The following is a 24,433-nucleotide window of genomic DNA, read 5'->3' as shown; positions in this document are numbered from 1 at the left end:
CCATTGTATGCAAAGGTTGCCAATGCAAAGAGCTCAGTAAAACAGAGAGTTTCTGAAACTCTGTGGACCAGTCTGTGAAGCACTAATGTACTTCAAACTTTGGTAATTTGGCTTTTAGTTTAAGGTGAGTGGGGAAATTCCTGTTTCTCATTTTCAACATTTGATTGCGTGACACAATCACATCATACAGCCAGGTCACAAACTTTGTAAAGTCATAAGGTCTGAACTTTTGAGGTTAAAATAAGGCATAGACTGAAGGGCATGGGACAGGAGAAATTGCAGTGGCACAGAGGTAACCCTGGAAAACACACCTTCAGGCCAGTTCTGCCTATATCTTCCTTGTCTCAGCAAGAATTATCTATTCACTGGATCATAGCAGTAAAATTTTGGGAAACCCTGACCCTCATCCAAACCCTGCAAGCTGGGATTTCTGAGTCAAGAGGGATAGCTTCCCCTTCTGCAATCTCATTCCTCTTTCCCTCCCTTCCACAGGCTCTCTGAGGAGAGAAAGGGAGCACATCCATAACACTGCTGCTCCTGCAGGCCCAGGTCCAAGGTCCAAGTAACCTATATCAGGATACAGGAAGAGCCTTCACACTCTTATTGGGCATGCAGGACACATCACAGTGTAGCCCCAAGAAATTAGGAGATTAAAGTTAGAATATGCTTTAAATGGATCTGAGTGAATAATTTTTAATGAACTCATTTAATGATAGATGAGTTTCCTTCCTTCTTAACCATGAAATGTGGGGAGTGGGTTGCAGTTTCCTTCACATACTCTTTCTTCATTGAATTCTTTTTATAATTTCTTTTAAAGTAAGGGGTTGCTACTCCAAGCACAAACTCACTGTTCAATTACAGTTAGTCCCATAAATCACTTAATATTGTTTCCATCCTCCAGTCTAATGAACGTAACTACTGGAATCAGCTTTGTGGTACGCAGGCTTACAGAAAGCATATTAGAAATTCACTTTTCATAGTATTCCTGTGTGAGCTTAACATTTATTTTCTGCCAACAGTTACGCGATTAAAGTTTAATAACTCTGAGTGTGTGCAGGAAATGACACCAAAAGCAACCCCAAAATGGCTGAAGATTTTCTTCCAAATTTGCACAAATATAACTAGAAATTGTTTCTGCATTATTCATTCAACTTTAGACCTAAACCAAATATGTCTCACTAGCAGCCTTGGAAACATATGATGAAGTGTTTTAAAATTCCAGTAGATGTCACCACTTCTCCCCCAGCAAGTCCTTAAGTACATCTAAAAGAAGCTTTTGAAAACTCAGTTTGCACTTCATCATGAGCTGCGAAAGCACAGAGACTCCTTTTGCTTTGGGTTACAATGTGTTTTGACAGAGAAAGAATATATCCATTTTCTTAGTCTGTGCCAATGAATTAATGAGCTTCCAGAACTCATGCCACTATTGCAAACCAAGGCACGTGCGGATCAGCTGCTGATTGTGATGTTGCTGCTAATATGAAACAGTACCTAGTGTTGTATTAATTTTTTTCTCTTTTCACTTGATACTTCATAAACATCCAAGTTTGAAATGATACTTTGATTGTAACTCTAACCCTGATTGTAACTGCAGTTAGTTTTCCAGTCTTCGCAACCATTCCCTACAACATCTCATTTGCTTTTGTCTCCCAAGTTTCAACACGCCCCAGTAGTGCCTCCTTCCTAAACATTTGGGTTCCATTATTCTTTTCAGCTTTTGCTTGCTCTTTTCCTCTCCTCTTATGAAAAATGAGGCTTCATGCTTCAGTTCACCTGATTTTCATGGCTACATCTTTCTCCACTCCCACTGGGAACAGGTCACCCATGAGGCCTGGAGTTCTGGCTTCATGGAAGAAAGCTCATGCTCCAGGTCAGTTACATCCAGACAGACATTCCCGGTACTTTCCCTTCTTCTTTGCACACTAAATCTACATGAAAGAAAATATCTTTAAATTCATATCGGATGAAACTAAATTCCAGCTAAAATCTGCATCTTTGAGAAGCAACATCCATGGATATTCATTTGCTTACACCAACCTTGGCTCCTCACATCTGACAATTAATAATTTCTAATTAATAAATGATTTTTTAATTTTAAAAATTAGTAAATCTCTTTATATTTCTCTGCATCATAAAAAAAATTTACTCTGCTCTTTTAAAAGCAACTCAGATCCACAGGACATTGTAATGTGAAAAACCAAATTAAGAAAACCTTATTCTGCTACAGAAAAAATCCTTTTCTCTAAACTTCATTTTTTTGAAGAGATTTTGATAATCTTTTTCTATAGAGACGCATTTTACATTTTCTAGAGTGTGTTAAAGGACAAAATCAATTCTCAGCAGTTCCTGGGGCAAGAAAACATTTCATGTGAATTTTTATTGTCACTTTACCAGGTGGCCCTGGGGGAAACTGGCTTTCTGGCTAGATTCACCCCTTAAGACTTGGAAGAGAGTTTGGATGCATAACAGTGTATAATGATCCTATATTTCTGATGAGTTCAGCAGTGGTTTAAAGACTGCAGAAAGGTTCATTCGCAGGTCCCTAGATTACTTGCTCTCATTCAGATTTCACCCAGATTAAAACAGCCAAACTGACTCAAGACATGACAGATGTAAGGAAAATTGGTTTTTAAGTATTTTAGGAAGTGAGATAAGATTCAAATACATCCCTTAGACTTTTAAAAATGCCTTTATTCATGGGATCAGGTCACCAGAACAAGTTAAAAAACTATCAAGAACTTTTTAGAGAATATTTAAAACATTATTTTTGCAATTCCTTTCCCACCCAGCTGCAAAGGGGCCTCTAAATTACTCTATTGTCCATGGGATTTGTAGAATAGCAGCCAGAACTAACATGAAACTGAAGAATAGCAACACTGTACTCCTTCTCAAGAAAAAGGAAAAATGCAATCTAGGGCAAAACCTTGGGCTGCTACGTGACAATTGACTGCTTTTAGTTGAATCTCTAACAGCTTTCTATTTTTTAAAGAAACAAACTTTCATGTTAAGCATTTGAAATTTTTTACTTGTTTGAAAATAAGCTAAATTTGAAGAGAGATTTTTTGTTTGAATTGTTAAAAGCAGTTTATTGACAAGAGTATGTAAATGTGGAGAATAATATGAGCAACTGTCCCTGATGAAATTTGTTATGTTTTCCAGAAAATGCCTTAGTATTACAAAAATAATGCTGCCTTTACACAGAAGAAACAAATTAATTATGTGGTGAGTTTGAGTGCAGTTTTTTTTAGATTTCAGAAAAGCCTACAATGAGTAAACAGATAATAAGGAAGATGATTCTTCAGCAGGCAAGTGTAACAAATAAAGCAGAAAAAAAGAGGTATGCAGACAAAATCAGAATTATCCACAGGGCTGCAGCTCTCAGCTGTCCTGATGGGAACAGAGAGAAGTTACCACTCAAGGTTTTTTGAAAAAGTCAACAAGCCCACAGGATACTGAGTGAAGGCAGTGGACACCTGAACTCCACAGGGGCCATGGAGCAGTCTCCAAATGCCAAGGACCCGGTTGAATCCTCAACAAGAGGAAGCATTTTCAGGAAAACCCTCACTTGTGCTTGTATTTAGTACAAGCCCCTTTGCCTCTCACACAGAACACACCTTCAGTCTGCAGCACAGAACCACTGCAGTGCTGCAAGGAAAACAAAACACATGATATTTGGTCATTTGCTTGGAAAAGTACCCCCTCGGTGGGTGGAATTGGATTTTTTTCTGATAACACTGTAATTTCAGGACTCAAGGCAAAAAGGAACAAAAAATCCCTTTTGAAATGTCATGAAAGAAAACAAAATATAAGAACCTCTTTGGTAAAATCTTTTGCAAAAGGCTTTTACAATTTAATAGAAACATTTCTAATTTAAAAACAAAACAAAAAATCCCCAACTATTTAAGAAAAAAAATTTAGAAAATAGATCCATACTTCTTTAGTGAAAGACACTACACTTCAAAAGTACCTGAGAACTATTTCAAAATACTTAAAGTCTGATATGCTGGTGTCAATAACACCTCTCTACCAAAACCATATTGTAATGATATAATTTTCAGCAGCCTTTTTGATTATTTCTCATACTAACGTATAGCACTTAAACCTGAGTCAAAACAGCTACATTTTATTGATACACATAATGAGAAAAGTGAACAAATTAAAAAGATGATCAAAGGATAAATGAAGAGGGCAGAACTTCAACTGAGTAAAAGAAGCAACAAAAGTATTGCCACATGAAAGGGGCTCTCAGAGGAGCTTGCAAGCAGTAGAAATATAAATGATTAAAAAAATGTTTAAAATCAGCTGTTTTTAGTGAGTGAAAGCTGCAGTTGAACAGGTGTTGGACACAAAAGGCATCTCTATTAGAGCCATGTCAGATTATTAACTGCAAAAAAGCTCCAAAGATATTTGCACACAAGGAATATCTAAGGGTCACAAATGAAAAGACCATACTGGTACTGTCAAAGGAATTGGTCTTTTTTTAAATAATTTTGAAAAATAAATTCTCTTTACGCAGTCTCAGATGAAAAGAACAATCTTAGAGACCTCAGTACTGTACAAAAGGATGGAAAGGAACACTTCACTCCTATAGTTTTTGGCCTACATAGGTAAGAGACACAAAAAATTAAATAGGACCAATTCATGAACATTCATCTGGTTGTTGCAGCAGAATCCAGAAATTTTATCTGAGTGCACTGCCCAACATGTTGGTAACTCTAAGCATGATGCTTTCAAAAAAGAAAAATAGATAATATTTGAGGAGAAATAGTTGTGAGATGGTGGTAACCATGCAAGTGAGGAAACAGACAAAATTTAAGCCAAGATGTTAGACCAAGAAATTGCCTCAATGCAGATGTAACAGAGCAGTGAGACATCACCTGCAAATACCTGGTAAAAGAAGTCACTGTCTGGTTTCACAGATGCTGAGTTTGACCTCTCAGTAGCTTTCCCCTATACTGAGCTATTCAAAGCCTTCAGCTGTCATTCCCTCTAAAGGGGAGCAGTAATAAGTTGACATCAGGGGGAAAGGCCAAAAGAAAATTAGAAAGGAACACAGTTGTGAACTACTGCACATCCATCATCTGCAACAATGATGGAAAGCATATTCTTGAATCGAGAAAGGGTTCCCAATGTTTCTAGCTCAAAGATTAAGCCACAGTAAGCACAGCAACAGAGATTTCTATGCAAGAGTTTAACAACAGTCTTGATAGTAAGCAGCTTCCAAGCCAGCATGGGTTCCTATAAGATACCCTGAACTACCTGGAAATAGTCCTTATATATGTGTACCTTACCTGTTATGTTGCTTTGTTCCAGGCTCTGCCTTGTCATGAAGTGTCCTTTCTTCTTCTTCCAGCTCAGATGATTACTTTTGGGAAAGAAGGTGTACTGGGTTTCAGGGGATTTGTGCTTGTTTTCCTGTTTTCTGGTGAGCAGTAGCTTACTGGACAGTGCAGTAGTATTGATTAGCTCAGTGGTGTTTCACATATTGTCCAGGATAGCTCACTTTGGAGTTCTTAGTGTCCTATGACTTGTTTTTCTTCTCCATCTTTTTCAAATGCAAGATACTTTTCTGTAATAAGAAACCTATAATCTGGAATATTATCATGAGATCAATGAGTTGGTCCAGCCATTCCTTGTTTTAAAACACTGGCAAACAGAAATCATCAGTTAGCACACGCCAAACAAGTAAACGACATCTAGGTCATTTCAAAAGAAAAGTCTGATCTTGCAAAATTTTCTGCTTGGAGGGAAATTGTGCTTGATATGTAAACAGCATTTAAAACCCCAGTTGAAAAAGTTTGTCTCCAGACTGAGCCTGGAACTCATCTCCCCTGATCTGAACTAAGAGTCAGATGCCAAGGTGTTTAGACAGCTCCCTCAAAGAAATCATCAGCACTCATTTTCCACAGCCACTGGATAAAAAAAGGCAGCCCCACAGTGCTATTTATACTCTCTGTCTTGGGCAGTCATCCTCAAAGAGGGAGTACTTCCCTCTTCTCTCTGTGGTCTACAGAAAGGACCTAAATTACTGGTCTGCACTATGCTTGCAGAGCCGAACTTCAAACACTTCATAATTCCCCCCTAGATAAAGCACATGATAATTTCTTCTACTGATAGGATAAACTTCTATAAAAATAATGGATTTGTGTTAATTGCTGCTCTGAGAAAAGAGGTTTTATCCCTAGTTTCATATTATAAGATTTTTTTATATTTATTTTATGGGTTAGAGCTCTACACATCTAAATCTAGAAAGATCCTGGAAACTTTGGGGTTCCTCTGGCTCTTCTTTACTTCAGTGAGAGCATACTGATTAATGGAAGTCAGAAGAAGTAGCAAATAAGACTTCCCTAGATCATTTGGGCCCGTAATTTTTCTTTTGATGCAAGTGAAAACGTGCATGTCTCTTTCCGGATCATTTTAGATCTACCTTCTTAGTTTATCATAATCTTTGTCTCGCCTGATGAGCATACATAACAGACATATATTGCTAAGTTTATCCTTTCAGAACTATTAAAAAAAAGAAATTTTTACAATATGGGGTATAAAAAAAAAAAGTAAATCAGACTAAGTAATCACTTAGAAGACATATGCATTATTAGGCAACATTATTAGGCAACATTCTAAATGTTGTGAGGAACGTGGTCAAAAGCTGCTTCAAATCCAGAAGTGATCCAGAAAACTTAGAGGATATGAGTAGCAATTTGTAACACAGGTGATCATAACAGTGATAGGCGAGGTGCTGCATTAAACACACCTCCTTCTTCACATCAATTTAAGCCTTTTGATCCTTTTAAATTTTTTTCTAAAGCAAATCAGCATCATTACCTGTACTGGGTTTTTTACCCCATTGGTTTCCTATAGGTTTCTTTGGGTTCTAGGCACACTTCAATTATTAAAAAAAAAAAATCAGTGACAGGCTGTTGAAAATGAAAGAGAAAAATCTTTGATTTTCCAGGGTTTGGGGGGTAAGTCTAGTGGATTTCTTTTATTTCTCTGGTTCAGTGATTATTTGGCTGACAACTGATCAATTAATCAGCCCTTAGTCAGCAGGTCTGCTTGTACAAGTACCAAAACAGGTGATATATCTGTGCTTTCTCTCAGGGTTTTTGGAGGATATGTTGGTCCTTCTCCTTGTAAGAACAATAAACATTTCCTTCTGTTCTAGGTGATCCTTATTACATCTATTTAACAGGGCATTTCTGTTACTTAATTTCTCAGCAAAAACCTTATCAATATAATAATTAGCAAGACAAGACCTTGGAATGTGACTCTCTTCTGTTAGATAACTAGTAATTATACAAATATACTCCCAAGAGGAATAAATTTGTCGCAGCTGGAAAAAGAGAAACTCAGATCCAAGAGCAAGCCAGAAAGTAGAGATAAGGGTCTCCACAAAGCATGTAATAAGATGAATAGATGACCGTGTGCTCTTCTTGTTCCCATTTCTTTACCTTGTCAAGGGCAGAAATTATTCACCCACCTTCCCACCAGTTCTGCACTTCCAACTCTCATTAACAAATTCACTCTGGACCTTTCTTTCAATGCTTAATGCCATCTTCTCTCCCCTCCCCTTAAAAATGAGAATGCTGGTGAATAATTCACAGTATCTAGAGTGCTTCTTTAAATACATTAAATTTAATATAAATTTAAACTGAGGATCAAAGCAGATTCCTCAAAATACTAAAACCAAGATTGTTTTGACTGTTTATTGCTATTATTTTAAAGGAGATGGTCAACACAAAAATTTGGAACAAGCCACATCAGAGACCAAATCAGTCTTGTACAAAGGGAAAACTCTACAAATGAAGTAATCTTTTGGATACTAACAGGCAACCCCCAAAAATAGTTAAGGTATGCAATTTACAAAGACATTCGTTTATTCTTTGTATATATAAATACTATTTTAAACTGAAAAAGTCAGAAAAATAACATTCCACATAAGTGATTCATGTACCAAGTACACAGTAAACAGAAAAAACAAACTTTATTCAATGAATGAAACATCTGGGCCCTGAATATCTGTAAACAGTTTGAAACTAAAGCTGAAATTTGAAGACATTGTCCAAATTTGCTGGAGTGTAAATCAAAATTACAAAGAATCCTGCAGCTCACTGCATGTTTGTTAAGCATTTCTAATCTCATACAAAACTGAAAATGTTCAGAAGAATTTAAGTGAAACGACAAAATTTCTAACAAGTTTGACCTTCATTTTCCAGGAAGAATAAACCAGTATCTACCCTACATTCAGTCTCTACAGGTCAATGAGTACACATAAATGAGCTGTGAATGTATTACACATATTCTGCACTCTCTCTCCTACCTGTATATGGTTATACACATGGATTCCAAGGATTAAGCCACCATAACACATATTTTCGTGAAAATTTCTTGACATGAAGTATTTTGTTTCATACTATATTTGAAAGTAAAAATGTTTCTTCTGGCTTAAACTGTTCTTGTTTGTCTTTTTAAAAGCTGAAGATTCACTTTTGAAGCAAACATTTAGAATCAAGAATTCATTCAAAATCCAGAATTTTCATTCAGAAATAATGAGAAAAATAAATCACTATTTTTAATGACTTATTATTTCCAATTGAATCCAGAGGGCAAGTTAGAGGTATGATTATTTTTTCATAAACTTTAAAATATATAAAAATAAAGTGCACAGCTCTAGGTGAAAAAGTCAGACCTAGCTAAAATGGTTTTGAGGACACTTAGGTGAAAAGAGGTCTGCAGAAATGGCTCTTTCAAGATGTATTGAAAATACATCTGCTGCAAATATGAGTTCCACCTAAATGTACTTTTCTTCTGTAATATCAACAGCCACATCTCTAAGAGGAACACATTTAAATGGAAAATATGGGCCGAGAATTATGGAACTGTATTTACAGATTGAGATCATCTGTAGTAAATTCAATTTCTGCGGATTCATGTTACTGTATTTGAGAGCAAATTAGTTGCTACTGATGTCCTCACTGAATATTTGATTGACCTGTTAGAAATGACATTAAAACATTATGAGTCACGATGGCATTTTCTTAATAGCTGCTTCAGTTCACTGTGAACATGTGGAAAATTTCCTTAAATGAGATTAGAAATTTATCTATTAAGGGATAAATCCTACTCCATCTCTGGTGTTAGCTGAAGCTGACAGAATGAGGTTCTGTAAAGAAATTCACTACAGAATTTGATGTGTTTTATCAGGGATTTTCGTGCTATCAGGATGATAGCAACAGGTTTTTATTTTGAACTAGCTTATTATGAAATGTATTAATTCATTGTTTAAACCAAGACATCCATGGCTTGAACATGTTTTTCTGCCTAGTTAGGAAAGTGTTAAAGTCCACCAATATTTTTAAAGCTTCACAGTACCATCCATTTTAATAATCTTGGAAACTTAAGAAGCTGCCTCAAAGTAAGCAAAAAAAAGCAGAATTCATCTCTATGCATACCAGAACATCTGATTCAACACTTTTCCTTGAATAGCTGCTCATGGCAGAGGTCATTGTCTGTTTTGTAAGGTTTTAAAATTCAGTCAAGATAGAGCATTTTAAATTAAGAGCTCACTAGAAAGACATTAAGGCAGAGATTTCTTAACCCATACAATCAAGGGAGAAAAAAGTAACCACTGCTGTCTCCCTGCTTGAAGCAGGACAGATTTCTCAGATACAGATTTCTCAAAATGTGGAAAGCAATCACTGCTTCCCAATTTCCTGGTGTCTTTCATCTAAACACCACATAACACTAAAGAAACATTAATGAATTAAGCTGCTTAATATATCCTCAAAGCACAGTAAAGAAGGAATGTGGGGGGGGTTTGGCAGATATCCTAGTACACTGAAGTTGCTGATCATTAAATGGTCCAAAGCAACATTTGGAAGCCATGAAGAAAAAATTACACCTTCTTTCATAATCTACGGAGTGCTTTGTGAAAAGTTAAGGAAAAAAACATTACCCAGATGTTGCTGGTTCAGTAATTTTTAATATATATCAATGAAAAGAAAAAGCAAGAATTGTGAAGAATGTTCATGGAAGAAGTCGATTTCAAAATCACCCCTGTTATTTAGATATCTTCCATTTCTTGACTTTCAGAGTTCCTAAGAGTCCCATTTAAGTTTGTAAAATACAGAACTAGTTAGCAAAACAAAAAACAAAACAAAACGATAATTCAAGTTACAATTAATTAAACTCTTCAGATTATTTAGCATAGATGAGAACAACTTTTCACAAAAACATTAGCTTGAATGTTAAAAACATGTCTGGACATTAGCACTTCCAGTTCTTGTAAGGCTTGGAAAGGAGAGAAAATTATCACCGTGTAATGATTTTAAATTGTAAGTGGAAAATCTCACATTAGATATCTCACATGAGATAAAACACACACACCATCAAAGATTTTTCTAGAACCTTCTTAATTTCTTTAGGAAATTTCAGTCAATTTAAATAAAGACCTTTCTGTTAGTGTGTATCCTCTGATGGAGAACATCTTCATACAGCCTAAAAATGTATTCTAGCATCATTTGAAGCCAGTGTCTGAACATTTTTTTGGAATTTTTTCTCTCAGTTACAGAATTCTATTAAAAATAAAAACAGTTAAGAAGAAGTGGACTTAGACTGCAACATCCTTTTCATTTCAAACTACATACTTGCTGGTTTTAGGATTATTTTTCTTCTAACGCAGTGAGGCTAAAACATTTATTTAAAAAACCTACAAAATGTCCTAACTATAAAAAAATATCAGTGATAAAACATCATTAGAAGCATTTAACACCAGAGCAACAAATTCTTGGCTTCATTACCTTAATTCAACTATATTAAACAAAACATTTTGTTAGATGGCAATGATAAGGTCTTGTGTTTCTTGGCAGGAAAATAAAATAAAAAATTACCTTTGTAAACCACAGTAACAGGTTTTCTCATTCTGTTCCTTTGCTCTGACAAACCACATGTTCATGGGTTTAGAATAAATAAGTCATAAATAACAATAGGACTAAACCAAAATAAATTTGTACATGTGTTATTTTACTGCCTATCATCTATTTACCTATCCTCTTCATTATTGTTCAAAGGTTTTTGGCTCCCATTTACACAAAGCTCTCTTCCATATTTGTGCATAGCAGAAAGGAATCCACGAGTCTGGGCTTTACCAGCTGCTGAAAATCTGAATCTTCCAGTCCATCAGGACTCATGACTGCTAGTCTCCTCAAGGCTGCCTAGAAAAACAAAACAGTATCATTGCAATGCAGTCAGGTTTGGTGAAGTCTTCATTGCAGGAATTCATTATAACCACATCGAAAGAACAGCCAGAACTCAAAACTGAACTGTGCTGGGATAATCTCTCCTTACTGTCTTCTCTGTCAGATGAATCTTCCCTCAAGCAAAGTTATTAAATGACAATTATTTTGGGGCACATTACTTTTAGACCTGAGCAGCAGGTCTCAGTACACCAGTGACAATACCTACCACAGCCTGAAGCAGTTTATGTCTCAAGGACAATGCTTTTGTCACGTTTTTATCCGAAAACATCTTCAGGCAGTTACTAAAACACCAGGAGAAGGAGCATTTCTGAGACAGGGAAGTAGGTAACGTCTCAAGCAATAGGCACGGATTCAAGGAATGTGCAGCAACAACTTCAATGAGACAGAAAAATTATAGTCTGGGTTGCTGCCATTGCTCTGTGGTCTCTGCTCTAACCACACGAGATTAACAAGTCTTCTTGGCATGTAGGAAGAATAATCATAGCATTTTCTATGCTCACATTTATACTTTCTTCATTCTGAATGAGACCCGCTTAAACGAACATGCTGCAATAACGAGCTTTACTTCTACATTTAAATAACATTATTATCATAAAGGTCAAACAATGTCCTTCAGTTTTCCTTCAGCAGAGCTTGTGCTCCAGCCCTAGATCACCCACGTCCCCAGAGCCCTTTCACAGAATGCTTGGTGAATCATTCAGCTCTGGCATTTGGCTCACAGTCCGGGCAGTGCAGGGCCAGCAGATGGGATCTTTCTCCCGAGCAGAGAAAGGGTTAAGCCTCTGTTCCCCACTCCTTGGCTGGGAACTATATTGTCTTGGTGACACAAATAGTACAAAAAAATGGGATTGGAGTGGACGCAAGAAATATCTTTTTCCCTCTTTGGATGCTTTACATAAATATTTTCATATATATGTGTGAGTGCAGATAAAAGGCTGCTACCCTCATGACTCGAGGCTAATTTCAACAAACATGGAACAATCACAGAATGGAATTTAGGAATTAATGAATACTTAAATTCCAAAATGTTCCAAGGAAATTTTTTGGTGTCCAATAAATGCAAAGATGAAGCCATTTGTTTCTTATATGCTTAAATCTTCAATCCAAGGATGAATAACTGACAGCAAACAGGATTATGCTTAAGGGGAAAAGTAGGAGACCCTGACATGAATTTAAAACATTTGTGCAATACTTTTGCATTTTGAAATCTAAAGGGATATTTTTTCCTTAGTTTTCCTGTAAAAGCATGAAAGAAAGACTAAAATGTACATACCAGACATGCCACTAAAACAGAATCACTGTTATTTCTTTCTGTTGGTGATCTGCAAAGTTTAATCAGGCGAGGAATACCTGAGTGCACAAAAGAGTGTCAGGAGAAATAATTTAGAAAAACAACTTCTTATTTTGTGATATTTCTTAGCTTATTTTTTTTTAGTAGATATGATCTCTAATGCAAAGATGATTTGCAAATACTTAAGGGACTTTCCATGGAGCTATGCAGTTCAGAGCAGTCATAATTAATAGTTGTAAAGCATAAACAAATAAATTGGGTTTACTTGCTGCTGCAGTTTCAGAGCAGAAATTGTGACCTCCATTTCTTCCCTAGCACTCGTTCCACATACCCTTAAAAAACTCCTACCCAAAGAACATGTTCCCTCCCGTTGGATTCATCACATCTGGACCTGCTGGGGTCCCAGTGTTCTGTGCCCTGACAGATCCTGCCTGAGGGTTTACACAAAGGAATGGAGGAGGCAGCAGTGCCAGTTGGCACAGTAAGGCACAGCTTCGTGTTGAGTGGATGCTGCACCTCAGGTTCCTCTGGGAAACGAGCCAGAGGTTCATTTAGCTCCATGTCCTCAGTCATCCTCTGGACAGACTCTACAGGGAATATCTTTCAGAAAGTTTACCAAGTGAGGCTAGAAATCAACAAGAGCTTCTCCCTGACTGGCAGTTCCTCCCTCTTGCAGTGCCATTAAGCAGAGGACACATCCTTACAGCTGAGTTTCACGGCTGCCTCTGCCACCTCAGGATCTCGGCTGAGCCGTGCCAGGGTAACTGCAGATTTCTGCTGGACTCGCTCACAAGCTGCAGCTTCTGCTGCATTTCCCGAGGAGCATTTCTCAAACAGCATTTCCATTAAAAGTTGAACGCCTAAAAGAATACAAGAGCCGTCATTATCCACTCTCCAACACAAAAACTCAGTGCAAAAAAGTAAAGAGAAAAGGAAAGCTGGGTTAATGCAGACGAGCCACTGCCCAAAAAGGGCATGGAGAATACGTAAATGAAGGCTGCAGTTTTGACATCAGCATCCAGGCACATCTGATCTATGCATGAGTTTGTCTTCACTAGGAAGATACAGAACTTCTGGAACTAGAAAATACTCTCTTTCCTCCTCTAAAAGCTGGTATTTAAAATTTCACTAATTTATTTCAGTCAACCAAATGTAATTGATTACTTGTTTCTAAATTAATCTGAAGGTAATCACTACCTGAAAAACCTGTAGTGACATATTTCAGGTCTCTAAATGAAGTTTCACTCTCAATTAAAGTGATAGGTTTTTTGCTTATATATTTTTAAGCAAGACTTTAAAACCTTTCTTCTCAAACTGTTTAAGGGTATCCTAGAATGAGGAATCCTTTAATGAAGGAAATTATGGAACTCTGTTTCTTGAAGTTTACTGTATGACTAACTCTTCACTCCAGAGGAGAGAATGTCACCTATGCTGAAGCAGCCTCATTAATTTATTGTTGGCTGTAAAAGTTGATATTCCTGTAGCACCACAAAAAACGATGATGATTTCTCTTTTCTAGATTATTTTAAGCGTAAAGACAATTATGTGCTATTAGACTCCATACACTATTAGGCATTCAGATTACATCAGGTAGCATCAGAGGATTTTAACTGTTGGAACATTTGCATAAATAATTCAGAGAATTATCATCAGAACCATGCAGCTAGATAATAATCAATCAACATTAAAAAATCAGAGTTGAGAGGAAAGTACCTAAGTTCTCCAGCATTTGAAGACCATTCTCAGAATGAGGCCTCTGACTAGCACCTGCTTATTGTAACATCAGGCAGACACAAAAAGGATTTTACACACGAGATGAGTGCCAACCCCTCTCAAAAGCCAGGGGGAAAATGCTTCTTGTGGAATTCCATGGCGAAGTGTATTCACAAATGCTACTTGGTGTCATTGTCCCTGACAATCCACTTCAGTGTCTAGTATAAGTTAGGCCTACTTGGCCTAGCAAAGCAATATATGTGAATTTTCACTGCCATTTAATATTTCCCACAAAAAAAAAAAAACAAACAAAAAAAAAAAAAAACAAAAAAAAAAAAAAAAAAAAAAAAAAAAAAAAAAAAAAAAAAAAACACCACCAAACAAGGGACCCATCTTACTATATTGCTTGGCCTTGGATTTGCTGGCCTTGAATTTGCTGGTGTATTAATTATTAATAATGCTGCCTTATTAATTAAGGCATTTACATCTTACCACGATACTACCTATATTATCACAATACAGGTTGCTGAAACACTTTTTATTACTTTGCTTTGCATGTAGGAGTAAGTCACAAGCACAGAACACCAGCAATGTGGTCACAAATGCAAAGGGGAATTTTATTTGGGTTGTGTAGAACCATCCTCAGGACTCATTTTGCACCCTGCAGCTATGTGCAATATCCAGCAGAGAGAGGATGCAAAATGAAGCTTTGTTAGTGAAGGCTTAATCTTTTACCTTGTAAGTATGACAGTCCCAGACTCTCCAGCAACAAACAAAAAATATAATTCAGCTAAAATACATACCATTTCCTTGAATGATTTCTGAAGCACACTGATCCAACACAGACATGTTTGCCAATATTGTTACCACCTGTTGTTAAAAGGAGAAGGAAATATGAAGTCTAGTCCTATAAGTCAGTAATAATAAATATCATTGTGGTTCATAAAATAAATATGGTAGAAATATGGAAAATATTTGATAATGCTGTTATTGTGCTGAATTGGTTCAGGTGGAATGCTAAGAAATCCTTGCAAGAGATTTGAAGCCTTGAGCTTTGATTCAAGAGAATATTTAAAGAGTATTTTTCAATTTTGTTGAAGTCAAGAATTGTGTGCATGTCAAGGCACTGTCTCAAAAGCAGCTGGACTTAAAATTCTCTTTATGCCTTTCCAGAGGTAAAGACCATGGTTAGGCTTTGTATCAAGACATCCTGTGTTGATATGTGCACAAATAAGCACATTCTGAAATCTTGATTCACAGAATTTCTTATCCAAAATAGCCTTAACTGTTTTTGAGATTAGGTGTAAGTCAGTTTGCTTAAAATGATGCAGCCAGCCACTGACAGAGACTGGACCCTGTGGTGCTGTTGGCTTTCTGTCAGCCATTCCCTTTATTGATCTCACATATTTTCTCACACATCCTGCAAGATACTCTTCTCAATCCTTCAAATAGTTGCTTTTTGCATGCAGACACATCCCAGTATTAACAGCATATGTGAGAGACCAAATAAGAAATGCTAGAGATTGTCAGAATGCAAAACAGAAATAATATTCTTTCTTCAGAGGTCTTAATTTTTCTCTCATCTAATTCAGGAAAACTGACCAGCCTCAAAAATAATGGTCAGTTTTGGAACTTGCTATCAGCTTTTAAGCAGCACGGTGTCAGTTCAGAAACCAGCAAACTTCTTAGATGTGAGGAGGCATGAGATCAAATCACCATTCTGATCTCACTCTGCCATTTTAAAAACAAGGGTGACTCATTTCTGATGCTGTGACATAAAGGTCTTCCACTTTTGAAGGTAGTGTTACAGTGTCATCTCTCTGAATAAATATACTTACTTAGGATGCAAATGTGTTGCTGAAACTCTACAGAGTGACAGGTAGAAATATGATAACTCAGTGTATGTCTATGTATTTATTCCATATTAATTATTAACTGTGTTGCAGGCAGAGTGTATATGTTTTCTCATTCTAAATTATATCCCGTTAATGAAAATTGCTTCCTCTGTGCAGAATCTGTACCCCATGTGGCTCCCTAAGCCACAGATGAAGAATTCAATTAACCACAATTTGAATACATGCCAATTATTCCACTGCTTCAAGTTATTTTGTCTAATAAGTATTTTCATACATAAAAATAGGTTGTGTGCGTCTTTTGACACCAAAAAATTATTTGAGGTTATAGCTATACTTCCTTAGTGTTGATTATTTGCCCCCCATATTTTGCAATATTTATGGACTAGCTTAGAGGGTTTATATGTAACATTCTCCAGAGGGGGGTAAAAAAGACCCTTATAATCAATGACCATCAAATTCTACCTATATCATCTTTTAAAATCTGAGTAGGACTCAGAAGGTAGTTAAGCCATAGATTAGCTCACTTCATATGGATAGATATTTTTCCCATGAAAATTCGTTTTCATGTGATGTAAACAATGCAACAAAATAGGATATAATGTAAAAGTAGAAGAGGCAATCAGAATAAAGAGTTGAGTTTAAATGCTCCATTTCCCCTACACTTTCTTAATTTAAAGTTCATGCAACTTACATGAAAATTTCCTCTGTAATACAAACCAAAGTTCAAGGAAGTTTCCTATTAAGGATGAGCTCTCTAGAGGAAAACACAAACAAATGTAGACTCAGTTTGCTTCAGGAAGTAACACTTCTGTGAGCACTGGTATTAATGAAGTCTCATCTCTTTTGGATTTAGAGTTGATCAAAAAACATAAATAGATATTTTCCGGTAGGTTCTCCCCTCACTTTAAGTTTTTTTTTCTTTTTGTCTAATGATACACAGGCTTGCACTGCAGTCTTTATCTTTGCTTCTTTTCCCATTTTCTGGCTCCAAATTTCATAAAGCCTTAGGCAGTCTCAAAAATAGCTATGAAGTCCTGTTGAATCAGCAAACCAGTTCAGATGTTATGGTGAGACATGCAGCACACAAACAGATACAGATAAAAGAGACTGCCTAAGCCTCATACAGCTGAAAATTACTGGAAAAGAATATATACCTAAACCTCTTTCAGAACTAAAATGACTTTGAAATAATTGAAAGACATTCAGGTATTTAACATGGAATCTCTACTGTTCAACTGCAATTTTTAATATTACTTGCTAAAGTAATTGACCCTGTCAAAGAGCACACTCCATAATTACAAAGCACCAGAAACAATTTATGATTCTTGCAATTTTTCTCAATTTCTAGGCCACACAATAAACTTGTGGTCAACTCAAAGTGTAAGGAAGAAGACCTCCTGAAGAACAGGACACGTGAGCCCAGGTCATCTCCCAGAGCCATCCTACCATGCAGAAGGAATGCGCTGAAGCCACCCACTAGTTCTTGACCTGTGGGGCTTGTAGATGTGCTATTAAGCAAATTTTGTCAGGGAATTCAGTATAATTGTATCTCTAGTAAGCAGATCTGCCTTGGAGGTGGATCTTGACTTATGTGTTTCCAATATCTGTATTTTAGCAGTGCTCTCTGACAGACTGCCCCAGGCTGGTCCACATTCCGTTCTCTGCTATCCAAATCCATCAAGAATTGCAGGCGCCTCTCTAGAGCAAGAGTCGGATAAACCTGGATGCTGCAGTTTTCTCTGTGATCTGGAAGCCCTAAATCCACTGTACCAATAAAAACCATAGAAAAATACACCTGATCAAGAAATAATCAGCATAAAATCATAGAATGGCTTGGGTTGGAAGGGACTTCAGAGACAGTCTAATTCCAATTTCTGTCATAGGTAGAGACACTTCCCACTGGATCAGAGCTCCATCCAGCCTGGCATTGGACATTTCCAGGGATGGGACATCCACGGCTCCTCTAGGCAACCTGTTCTTGTGCTTCATTACCCTCACAGCAAATAATTTCTCCCTAATATCTACTCTAAACCTACTCTTGTTCAGTTTGAAGCCATTCCCCTTGTCCTATCACTACATGCCCTTGTAAAAAATCCTTCTCCATGTTCCCTTGTAGTCTCCCTCAGGTCCTGGAAGGCCTATGACATTAGTTTGCCATCAGATGGGATGATTCAGGTCAGCATCATGAGTAGCAGTGCTAAAAACAAGCAGAGGAACAGGCCCCCAGGGGTCCTCCTGTGCCCAACACCTGCCTGTTTCTCTGTGCTCATCTCTACACACCCAAACCACGGGGCAGTGAGACACAGGAAAGGGCAAATCGTCAGGAAAGGAATTCTCACACCAGCTCATCTTTTAGCACCTTCTGAAGGGCTACCAACTTGGCAAAATATCAACATGCAGAGATTTCACTGAGAGTAGTAAGATTTTTCACAAGAGTAAGAGGCTAAGTAGGTAACTTTCAGAACTTAAAAAAAACCACTCTCAAAATAGAAAAGCTTTGAAGGTTTATCTTTAAATGGTTTGTTGGTGAACTGAGTATAAAGGGATATTTAACAGAGAAGGGTGCCTTTACAACCTTGGAAAATTTCCCTATTTAATAAATAAACTGAAAAAAATAATGGTGTTATTCCATATTTTTCAAATGCCAACACAGCATCATCATCTTAGTCTTGCAGTTGCTCTGGAAATTAATTTGAAATCTAATCAAAAATCTCTATTTTTATAAGCAAAATAAGTAAACTGATATTAAACACAGATACATCTCTTGTGACAATATCATACATTATTATAAAATTGGCAATGTTAATTTTTTTTACTATTCTTTACATATTTCATAATTTAAAATTTGTTTCTATTTCCACATAGTTTCCTTCCACTCCCTCAGATTTTCACGCATATTGAATTTATGGGTGGTGATTCCTTTTATGTTCTGTAGTCTGCTTTGCCATGAACTGTGGGAATTTCAGTTGTCAAGGACAATTTAAATTGGAGAAACCATGGTTAATCCTGAACCTTTAAATCAGTTTTCTTCAAACAACAGTCACCTTGGAAACTATTTTTTTTCTAAAATATGTAATTACTAACGCTATACTAAAACTTTTCTAAACACCTAATGGTGACTAATGCTCATCAACCAGTGTACAAAAATACTGAATCATTGTTGTAAAAGTAGAAACTAGATACAAAAGCTTTGCTCTTAAGTAAGATACACTTATTTCACTCTTATTACTACAATAAGAGAGTGTAAATCTGTAGTTAACAAAGAGATTTAAACTTAACACTTAAAAAACAGAAGGCTTTTCTGAAAACTCTCCCTCAGTGGGAGATTGAAGAAAGTTTGTCCCTTTTGTTGTGAAACCAACAACTAAGGAAGAAAGATGCCAAAGGATTTGGAGGATGAAAGCACACATTTTATCCCACTAAAAGGCCAATATCTTCCACAATTGAGGGTCCCTTACCTCATCTGTGGGAGGGGAAAGTGTCTAAAGATGTGGTCTAATGTCTACAGGTGTGGTGCTAATATACCTTTATTGATAGAAAAGGCACACTGCTCAAAGCTTTTATCAACAGTCATTATATAAAAAGAAAGACACAAGCTCAAAATAAGAATTAGCAAGTAATTTAATAGAGTGGCAAAGTAGATCAATACAGAATTGCTAATTCTCTTAGTTAATTACTCCTTTAAGGCTGATTCATTGCTAAGTAATATTAATTTTGTACATATTATAAGAGCATTTTGTAATTCATTCAAATAAATGACATAAGCATAAATCACAGTGTGTCTGCAAAGTTCCAGATAGCCATCTTCAGAAACAAAGTGGCACTGGAAAACTACTCAGAAACAAGACAGAATCTCTGTTTCTGAAGGTAAGTTAAAATCATCTGAATGTCACAGTTCAAGATCTATCCACAGGGAGACAGCAAAAGAGTGCATTTAGCAGGCATCAAGAACAAGCATCAAGAACAAGCATCACAGTAAGCCGAGGTAGGAAAAACCTTTCAAGGTATTATCTATCAGAAGAAAAACTTCAGCAAGAAATCTCTGGAAATTTTCTCTGGGACATTATATTACTTAAAAATAGAAAATAACTCTGATTGCTTCTGATAGCCATTTTTGTGGTTGGAAATTAACTTTTCTTCCTGAAAACTGAAAATAAATACACCTAGATGAGCAGAAGCTAACATCCCCCAAAATAATAACAGTGGTTGGAGACAGGATCTGCTTGCAAGGGCTGGGTTTATTCTGACACTGTGCCAGGGAACTGTATTTTTGGCACTGAGGCAGAGCAACAGAGACTAAAGCCATAGGAAACTTACATTTTAGAATGAAGGAAGTCTTTACTACATTTCTATTTACTTTACTTCCTATTGCTGGCTAATCTAGATAAGGAATAGTCAAAATGTCCAGGTTCTCACATTATTTATTTTAAAGAAGCACATAGGACGTGCACCCTGTATGGGTCACATTGTGACACAACACATCCCATAAACGGGGCATATAACTAAAGGAGTGACTGAACTGGTGGCCAGTTTTCTGTATTCCAGGTTAAAATCTGAGAGGGGGCGGGGGGAAAGAATAACCATCTCTCAGACTTCCTTCAAGGCTTTGAAAAGCTTGTCATGTTTTGAAACAGTCTCAACCAGCCAAAGGCACCTAAAAGATCTGATCTCCCCAGAGCAGAGCACAAACCTTTCAACACAGGTCAGTTTTTCAACTGAGCTGAGATTTTATTCTTCTGACTGAACCCCTTGCTTTGCAAGTGACAGCAGATTGTCTTATCCTGCTCAGAGTCTAAAATTTGAAAGGCAGAATTTTAACTAAGCAGGAATTTTGACTCAAAAATTTTAGTGTTTATGATAGTCAGTTTTGGACCCCTGAAATATAACAATCCATAGCATTGACCATAAAATGCTAATCAGTGCTGTCATTTATTCCTGCTGGTTATATGCACATGAAAAGACAGAGATAGGCAGTTAAAAAGAAAAACAAAAGACATCAGGAAAATTATAACATTCTTACATAGAAAACTAACTGGAATATCATTAATATAATGGTGTGGTTAAAATTCAGATAGTCAGGTGACTTTGGCCTAATTTTCATTTTTGGATCTGTTACTAGCAGCCACTATTCTTGATCTCTTAAGCTTTTAAAAATAACTTAATTTTTAATTTATCGGTTCTCTTTCTAGCCATATTAGTCAAAATCATGTTTTCTCTGTGTGATCTAGTCAATACTGGAAAAGATCCTACTACAAGCTTCATTTAAAGGGGGAAAAAGTGAGAAAGGACAGTAAAAAACAAACACAAATGCCTGATAAGGTAAAAAAGGTGAAGAGCAGAGAAAGAATGTGGAACCTAGAGGAAAAATGGCATTAAGGATTTAAAATCTTAAATGACACAGAAGATCTCAGTGTCAAAACCAGCAGCATCTCCCAAATACCAAGAAAACAGGAAAGAATTAACCAGGGAAAAAAAAATCAGCAACAATTTCCAATTTTTCCTCCCAGCTTAAAAGTCTTTCTCTACCTCAAACAGTTCTGAAACATAAATCACTGATTTTAGACCTAGGAATAACCACTTTAAAATGGATGTGTTCACTGCACATTAATTCTTTGTCTGCCTGAATAGGAGAAGATCAGAAGGTGTTAGGCTATACCTCCACAACTTCACAGGTAAGGTGAGAATACTAGCAACACCAAAGAGACAAGTGGGAATGCAGAGAGAAAAATTGTATTATACATAAACATACTATATCCAAACATACATATTTCATGTTTTTCTACGTAGAGTCTAAGATGATGGGTAAAGTCAAGAAGATCCTGAATGATAAAGGGTTCAGCTAAACCCCTCTTCTGACAGTGCTTAAACTCCATTAAGACATCTGACTATATATACTACCCAGCTGAACTGAGGCATGAACACTTCTGAAAGCATAATTTAATGCTTCTTCAAAGTCAAAAATCTGCCCTTCAGAGAACAACTATCTGCAGAAAGAAAAGAGAATGTTGGACATTCATATCTTTTTTTTACCCAAAACTGGGGACTAAGGAACCTGGAAAATATTGCTGTATGACTGTTCCTATACAACGCAATTTTTTACAAAACTAAGGAATCTCAACATAATGTTGTTGGCTACAGAAACAGCCACATACTTCTATAAAATGGATGGTGATAATCTTGTTTATCACTAAGCCCAGCTCTCAGTTCTAGATTTCTTTCCTGGCCTAATCTAACACTACCCGGGAACTGAAAGAAGAAGCAGGTTGGTCTTCAGATAGTGAAGACAGGAAAAGTTTCTTATCATTTGCACAAAACAGCTTTCCAGAAGTCAAAAGGCAGCACAATTTTAAAGGTGCTTGAGCAGTAAAATATTTTTTGCAGGCAACACACAATGTATCCAACATCCTTCTGTTCTCAGAAGGAAGCCATTCAGTTTGTTGTTCATCTAGCTAGTGAGATGAACTTGTAGTTTGCAAGCTGCAAAAGGCCTGGAACCAGCCTGTCACCTAAAAAATGTCGTGTATTTCTTTCAATATCTACCTTCCTCAGAAAAAGAAGGGGGTTGCTGTGTTATCCACAGAGCAAACTGCAAACCCACAGCTGACAGCAGAATTCAAACAAGGGCATAAAGAAATACAGAAATCAAAACTATGAGAGCATACAGGAGGAATAAAAAAAAAAGAATGTGAAGGATTGTGCGTATGCAATAGTATACAGCCATGTCAACACCACAGCTGATAGCTCTGACTTTGCCCAAAGAGCACTACAGTAATTATATCTTAATTCTATCTTTGTATGCACAGTCCTGAGCTGTTCATAAAAAGATAGAATTAAGACATAATTACTGTAGTATTATTAGAAAAAACTAATAAGTGCTATTAGTATAATACAAAACAGCCCTAATCACCCCTCTAGAACACCAATAATCAGTTTCTAGGATCCACTGGGCCTTAATCTCCAAGGCCTGGCTCCTGGTTAATGGCGAAAAAAGCCTTCTGTGGCAGCGAGGATCTCAAGTCTACCATAATTCATCTGTGCATTAGCATAGACCTTCAGAATTTTGTGTCCCTTTACTAAAAAAAAAAATAAATAATAGTGAGAAGGAAAGGGAAAGGCAAAACTACATTAGCAGTATTTGCCAATAAAAATTTGCAAACCATCTACCAGGCAGAGAGTACTTGGTCCAAAGCCCACCGACGTCAATGGGCTGGGGATCAGGTCCTGATTCAGCTTTTGGAGCTCATTCATATCTGAACTGACAACTGTATATTTATTCTGCATATATATCTTTGCCTCAAACCTCTATACAGTCAAGTTTTGAATCCCTCCAGAGAGAGAGATTCCACAAGCTGTCTGGGTCTCTGTGTTATTATTTGGCCTACTTCATGATGAAAACCAACACATTCCACTATCTTAGATATATGGAACTGCAACTTTTTAAGTTATTTTTTTGAAAATCACATTAAAGCTGTCATATTTTATAATGCTCATTAAAAAACAAACAAAACCAAACAAACACACACCCCAAACCAAAACCAAAGAAGGAACGGAAGCAGATAAAGAGAGAGGCATATAATGAAAAGAACCAAGAAAGAGATACATGAAATAAACGTAGGTTTGGATATGTCAAAATGGACATAGTGCTGAAATCATCAGGCTTTTACACAAATGTGACAGTGGCTTGCAGAGAAATTCCTCACCTGATCCCGGGAATACGGAGTATCCACTATGCATTTGTCTGAGCATGCTGCTAGAAGAATCTTCACTGCATTTAACTGGAGCAATATTTCACAAGCCATGGTATCAAAGAAAGTAATATTGGCAAGAGCTGCTGAAGCCAGCAGGAAAACTTCACCTGATGAGGCTTCTTGGCACAGTTCTGGGAATGCAGAAAATAAGCTGAATAAAAGTCATTCCTTTATTGTAGCATTTAAAGGCAATATTTAAGCATTTGCAACTTGCAATAATGATCTTATTAGCCAGTATCAAGTTCATAAACACAGAGATAAAAAAGGAAGCAAAAGATATAAACTTAATCTTGTCAATTATGTAACATCATAGAGTAGTTTAGTACGAAAAAGACTTTTAAGATCATCGGCTCCAACCAAACCCATCACTGCCAAGTCCACCACTAAACCATGAGCCCAAGTGTCACATGGACACAGCTTTTAAATACCTCCAGGGATGGCGACTCAACCACCTCCCTGAGCAGAGTCTTCCTGCACTTAAAAACCCTTTCCATGAAGTGATTTTTCCTAACATCCAATCTAAAACTCCCCTGGCACAACTTGAGGCCATTTACTCTTGTTCTATCA

The 24,433-nt window shown here is 36.7% G+C and overlaps 1 protein-coding gene across 1 annotated transcript in view; it reads right to left on the bottom strand.

Moving 5' to 3' along the window:
- Positions 1-7,859: 7,859 nt before the first annotated feature.
- The window catches only part of INSC (INSC spindle orientation adaptor protein), a 126,123-nt gene continuing 109,549 nt past the window's right edge, over positions 7,860-24,433 (bottom strand). The window contains exons 9-13 of the mRNA XM_066320812.1: positions 23,819-23,997; positions 15,066-15,132; positions 13,254-13,409; positions 12,532-12,608; positions 7,860-11,213 (exon numbers count right to left, since the gene is read on the bottom strand). Coding sequence (XP_066176909.1) covers positions 11,085-11,213; positions 12,532-12,608; positions 13,254-13,409; positions 15,066-15,132; positions 23,819-23,997 — 608 coding nt within the window. The 3' untranslated portion in view covers positions 7,860-11,084. The remainder of the gene's footprint in view (positions 11,214-12,531; positions 12,609-13,253; positions 13,410-15,065; positions 15,133-23,818; positions 23,998-24,433) is intronic.

This window comes from Sylvia atricapilla, chromosome 6, assembly GCF_009819655.1.
Source record: "Sylvia atricapilla isolate bSylAtr1 chromosome 6, bSylAtr1.pri, whole genome shotgun sequence".
Lineage (NCBI taxonomy): Eukaryota > Metazoa > Chordata > Aves > Passeriformes > Sylviidae > Sylvia > Sylvia atricapilla.
Note: the sequence above shows the minus strand (reverse complement) of the source record. Positions and strands in the feature narration are given on the sequence as shown.